Raw genomic sequence first — 6227 nt, 5'->3', positions numbered from 1 at the left:
ATTCAGCCTGGCTTGAGGCAGTCCCAGTCCTGAACTTGGACGTGTTACGGAGCCCAGGGCTGAGCTTTTCCTCCTGCCCCAGAGAACCCTGCAAAGCACATGCAGGACCCCAGCAGGCTGGGGAGGGCCATCCTCCCTGCCCTCAGCTGCACTCCTCCCAATAAAGCTCACTGCCTGCACTGGCCATCTGCTGCCATCTCGCCCCGCATTCTGTCCAGTGCTGCGCCTCCCCACCACACCAGCTCTGTCCTCGCCAGTGCCAGCTGTTGGGCATGGAGCAGCTGCCCCACACGTGGCCCCTCTTCTTCCTTGGGGCTGTACAGAGCGAGGGCCGAAACCCCAACCCCAGCGCCCTTCTGGGCTGTCCCTGGCTGGTACCTTTCCCCATCTGGACGCGGGCACTGGAAACCTCCATGGGGGGTGAAGACACCCCGGTCGCCGGGCAGGTCCCTGTGAAAGCGCCTGGGAGGGCTTTATCTGGGTCCCAACAGGGCAGAAGGGAGAGGGGAGGGCAGGCCTGTGTGCCGGGAGGGACAAGGAGAGGGAGGGGCCAGGGCTAGCGCGGGGTCACCTGTTCAGGTGAGGCACACCTGAGGGAGGAGGGTAGGGGGGTGAGGACACGTGGCAGCTCCCGCCAATGGCCTGTAGCCCAGGCTCTCCTGCCACACAGGGCTCGGAACCATCCGCTGGACACCAGGAAGACACCGCGGCAGAGCAACTTCATGCACGTCGGCTCCCCGGGGCTTTCCAGCCTGGACACCAGCCTCCCACCCTGGGCCGCGCGCGCGCAAACGCAGGGCAAGACAGTGCCAGGGAGGCAGGTACGGCGCTTTCTTTGGTGCGCATGAGTAGCCTACCCAAGGAACTATATTTCCCAAGAGCCTTTGCCAGACCAGGTGCGGGTGAAGTGGAGGTCCTGACAGTCTAGGTATGACCGAGCCCAGAAAAAAAAATCGACAGGGTCTGCCCGGGATTGGAGCGGGAGCCACACGGGGGCGGGGTTTATGGCGTCACATCCGCCCCTTCCTCCTCCCCCACCCAGGAGTCCTGGGTAGGCTGGCAGTTGCTTGGGCCCCTGCTCTGCTCTCAGCCGGTGCCGGAGGCTGAGCCCCGCGTCCCAGGCTGGCGTAAGTGGGGACCCGAAGACGGGCCGGCCGGGCCTGGGCTGCCCAGCGCCCGGCGCCTGCTTTGAAAGCTTCCTGGGTGGGAGGAGCGGTCTGAACACTTAGTGTGACCTCAGCCCCGCCCCCTCGGGCAGCAGAGGCGCCCATTGGCCGTGGGGCGGTGGCGGTTGGAGCCAATCCTGGGCGCCCGTCCTGGCCCCGCCCCCTGTTCCCCGACCCCCTCAGCTTGTCAGTGTTTCCTGGCTGTGGGAGCTGAGTGTTTTTGCACCTGGTGTCCCCCCCCCAGTGGAATGTAAGCCCCCCGAGGGCAGGCACGTCTCCTCCTGGACTCTAGTCCAGCACTTTGGCCAGAACGGGCCTTTCCTCGAATGAATGTGGCTCTAGGACCAGGTGGTGAGCCCTGGCTGAGGACAGCCTCACTCAGATGTGTGGGGCTGGGGGCTGCAGGAGGGGGCCTGTGCGCTCCTCATGGACCCTCTCTCCTCCCTAGCTCTGCCTTCCCATGCCTCTGCCCTTGCCCAGGACGAGGTCGAATTGGGCAGCAGAAGATGGCCCCTGTGCTGCCACCTGGGACCCCACAGGTGAGTGAGAGCCCAGCTTTGTCCTTCCTGTGCATCCCGAGGGTCGCGCCGTCTCCTGGGGTTGACAGTTGTCCAGGAACCACCCGGCCTCTGCCTGATTCAGTGTGTCTCGTGGGGTCTTTTCTTCAGTCTTCCTTTTTCAGTTATGTCTGTGGGTGGGTTTCAGATTTCCTTCTTTTTCTGTGGTTTATGGATTTTGTGCCCTAAGCCATGATATCCCGCTGTACAGTTCTGGAAAGAGCTTGAGAGTCACACAGCCTTGTAGGGATTCCTGCACAAAAGGCAACATGTGGTTTGGTGACGTTCATTTTTCTTTAATGTTAAAAAAAGATACAGGCATATATGTGTGTGTGTTTGTGTATTTATATATGTAGATGTAAAAATATATATGTATGTTAGCAAAAATCTACCTTCACTATTGCTCAGTGCAGCCAATGCACCCCTACATTGAGAAAGGAAGAAAAACAATAGCCTTACTTCAAACATGTGTAGCCAAACACAACAATTCCTGCAGTAGCCATGTTAAAAAAAAATGTTTCCACCTGTACCTAGTACATCACTTCTACTTCTTTCGGTGGACTGTATGTTTAATCCAGTTTCCTTTCGAATGTGATTTGTAATTTTGTTGGTCAGAGTTCCTAAGGTTTTCAAAAATGTTTTCTTCACCATATTCATAGGCTATTTTTTTTTTACTTATACAGATTTTCAAATCTCATTTTTATTGGCATCTTTTATTTCTGTGGTTTTTCCCCCACTTCTAGTTATGTCCCTTTTCCAATTCCTGTCCAGCAAACTATCCCTTTCATTGGAGATTTAAAAAGCAGAAAAACCCCGTTCAATAAAACCAATAAACACATGAGTGTGTTCTGATAGTATGTGGTATTCTACATGCATACTTTGTGAACACTGCAGGCAGAGAGGGAGCTTTATTTATTATTTCTTCAGTGGTTTATTTTTATCTCTTGAATTGGATGTCCTATGGGCATTTCAAACTCAGCAAGTCCAAAACAGATTCTTAAACCTTCCTGTCTTTCCTACTCCTTTGGTGCTATTCAGGGTATCACCAATATCTCTGCTGTCTGGGATTGCAGCTTTGCTTTCCTGCATCATGGACTTCTCCCTCACATTCACTCTACAAACCCAGCTTGCTGTCAGTCTTGTTCACACCATCACCAGATCTCTCCTAAATCCTCCTTTCTCCAGATCCTGCCACCATCTTGCTGCTGGCCCTCTTCATTTTGTGTCTAGACTGTGGCAATAGCATTTGGGTTGGTCCTGCTATCCCAGCTCTCTCCTTACTCCAGACCTTCCTCTGCGCAGCTACCAGAGGGATTTTCCTCACACGTGAGTGTGACAATGTCACCCCCAATACACTTAGGCTCAGTGATCTCCAGCGACTCCCTGTGACATCCAGGACCAAAGATCAAGTGTCCTCTTCTTACACTTTCCTTCCTTCCATACATGTTCTGATCCCGCAGCACTTCCTGGCGGATGTGATATTCTTTGACCAAGGCATGTCATTGCCCGTCTCTGTGTCCTTACATTGGGTAACCCCCCAGGAGGGTCTGCCCACTTACCTCTGTCTTGGATTAACCTCAGCCTTTCCCAGTCTGCCTCATGTTAATGCCTTTCTTGTTCTCTCCTTCCCACCCCGTATGTATGTGTGTGTCTGTATATGTGCATGTGTACATACATATGTATCTATATCACATGTAGAATCTTCCCCCTCCCCAATGTTATCTTCTGTGAGCTCCTTGAGGGCAGAGACCATGGTTTTCTTTTCTCTTCTCTGTCTACCAGCCCTTAGCATAATGCTAGGCACATAGTAAGGTTTAGTAAATGCTTATTGATTCAGTTGGATACCTTGTGTATTGATGGCTTTTCCTAGGAGTTTAGCTGAGAAGCAGGTGACAGATAGGAGATAGTAGTGAGAATGCTAGGATGGAGAGGATGTTACTAGCTGGGTACCTCCTCAAATGGAGGTTGGGGAAACATACTCATCAGTCACAATTGAAGTCTTGGCCAACATGAAAAGGCTCTTGGGAAGGTGGTCAGAAAATAGTTTGGAGAGTCCTGGCTGAGCCAGGCCTGTAGTGTGGAGGGAAATTGTTAGTCAAGCACTGAATTCACTGTGGGACTAGCTCTGGGGCTTGGTAGATAATAGCCACCAATTGGGTTGGGATTGGGTGATCAGTTTGGATAGAGGAGACCTCACAAGAGGCAGACTTGCTGAGTGATCATGGTAGGAGGTGAGACTCAAAGTGGCAGTGGGGAGCAAGGGACATTTCAGCTTTGCCATTAGCACCAGGCATTGGTGGGTATTGAAGAGCATGGCTAAGGACTCAGTGTCATCAGCACAGGAGCCAGGTTCCAGTGAGTACTAGGGGGTAAAAGGAAAGAGAGTGTGATATATTAATGAAATGTTTTATTTATTTATTTATTTTTGGTAAACAGTGATCAACAAGTAGAAATGTCCTAGGACACAAAAACAGGAACAAAACAAAAAAAAGGATCATATACAAAATTGAATTTCTGTTATTCAGTTTAATGGATTAGAAACAAAATTTCCATATTTGTTTACCAACTTTACATCTCTTTTTAAAATTAATTTAGTTTTAGTTCTCAACATTCACTTCCACAAGATTTTAAGTTCCAAATTTTCTCCCCATCACTCCCCTACCCCCACCTCAAGATGGCATGCATTCTGAATGTCCCTTCCCCTAATGTGCCCTCCCTCCTATTACCCCTTCCCCTTCTCTTATCACCTTCCCAGTCTGTTTTCCTGTAGGGCAGGATAGATTTCTATACCCCATTGCCTGCATATCTTTTTTCCCAGTTGCATGTAAAAACAATTTTGAACATTTGTTTTTAAAACTTTGGGTTCCAAATTTTCTCCCTTCCTCCCTCCCCACCCACCCTCATTAAGAAGGCAAGCAACTCAATACATGTATAGTTAAGCAAAATACTTCCATAAGTTATGTTGTGAAAGACTAACTCTATTTCCCTCCATCATATCCCACCCCCCACGTTCCCAGCTAATTACTTGAGTTTTAAACTCTTTGTTAAGGTAGGGATCTGCTTCCAGTGTGGAGAATGTCTTGTCCCAAGCTTTAGGGGTTTTGTGGAGCTGTTTTCAGAGATATTTCTAGGGACCTGTAAATTTTCAGTTCTTCCAAGGTGGTATGATCAAAGGCTAGGTGTTTACTCCTTTTTTGGTCTATGAGTGACTATAAGCACTCTTTTCTGCATTGGAACTCTGAAGAGGATTTTCTCTTCACCTCCACCATAAGCTCCACCATGCCAGTCCTCCTCACCCCAGGACCGCCACCCAGAGCTGTGAGCCAGATCCAAGCACGGGGAAGCAAGAGAATCCTGCCTCAGCACCAGCAAAGAGATCTCTGCAATCTCCCTCTGATCAGCCATTTGATTCCCCCTTTGTCTGTGGGCCAAGAGCTTTGAAAGAAGCCACTGCCCCAGAGCTGCACCAGGACCGGGGCCAAACTGTGCTCCCCTTTCACAGAGGTCCAGCAGACCTTTCCTACTGCTCTTTTAAGTTGTCTTTGGCGTTTGTGGGTTGAGAAGGCTGGAAACCGCCACAGCTACTTGTGATTCAGTCCCCTGAAGCTTGCTCTAGGTTTGCTGAGGCCCGTCTTTGCCTGGGCAGCCCACACTGAACTGTGCTCCTCTCCCAGCCCAGCACAATAGATCTTTCCTGCTGACCTTCCAGGTTGTCTTGTACTGGACATTTGTTTCACTCTGTCTTTTTGTGGGTTCTGCTGCTCTTGAATTTTGTACAGATATTTGGAGGGGTTTGGGTGAGAGCTCAAGCCAGTCACAACTTTTAGTCTGCCATCTTGGCTCTGCCTGGCTCCCCCCAACTTTATATCTTTTACTGGTCTAAATCTGGGTCCTAGGTAAACTTAAATGTATTTCTTATTTCAGGAATCAGTGACCTTCAAGGATGTAGCTGTGGACTTCACCCAGGAGGAATGGATGCATCTGGACACTTCTCAGAAGGAGTTTTACAGGGATGTAATGCTGGAGAACTATAGTAACCTGGTCTGCCTGGGTAAGGACAGCTTTCCCTGGCACTCGGATTTTTCTGCTGGAGGGCCTTTGTTTCCTAGTTTAATAAATGTTCTGTCATTTATGGGTTGGAATAGATGGCTGCTAAGGTTCCTTGAAATGCTTGAATTCTGTGGTTCTTTGATTTTGGGTGTCTCAAATGTTGAGCACTTAATGTTTGAAATGCAGAGACCAGACATTTGGGTTTAAGAGAGAATGGATATACATAAGCTTCCTGTTCATCAATAAAAAGTTTTCCCTTTTTTTTTGTAGCTTTTCTCGATGGTTTCTTTCTCTTTTTTAAAATTATTTAAAAATACATGTAAAATTTTTTTGAGTTCCAACTTCCCTCCCTCCCTCCAGCCCCTCCTCCACCCATCGAGAAGGCAAGCAAGCTGACCTCAGTTCTACATGTGAAGCCATGCAAAGCATATTTCCATATTATCTATGTTGCAAA

At 49.4% G+C, this 6227-nt stretch overlaps 1 protein-coding gene across 1 annotated transcript in view; it reads left to right on the top strand.

Annotated features, from left to right (window-relative positions):
* Positions 1–1140: 1140 nt before the first annotated feature.
* Positions 1141–6227, top strand: part of LOC144456631 (uncharacterized) — a 50163-nt gene continuing 45076 nt past the window's right edge. The window contains 2 exon segments of the mRNA XM_078151913.1: positions 1141–1705; positions 5648–5774. Coding sequence (XP_078008039.1) covers positions 1493–1705; positions 5648–5774 — 340 coding nt within the window. The 5' untranslated portion in view covers positions 1141–1492.

This window comes from Phascolarctos cinereus, unplaced genomic scaffold (assembly GCF_003287225.1).
Source record: "Phascolarctos cinereus isolate Bilbo 61053 unplaced genomic scaffold, phaCin_HiC Scaffold_4;HRSCAF=312, whole genome shotgun sequence".
In the NCBI taxonomy this organism is placed as follows: Eukaryota; Metazoa; Chordata; class Mammalia; order Diprotodontia; family Phascolarctidae; genus Phascolarctos; species Phascolarctos cinereus.
The sequence above is the reverse complement of the archived record's forward strand: the minus strand, read 5'-3'. Positions and strand labels throughout refer to the sequence as shown.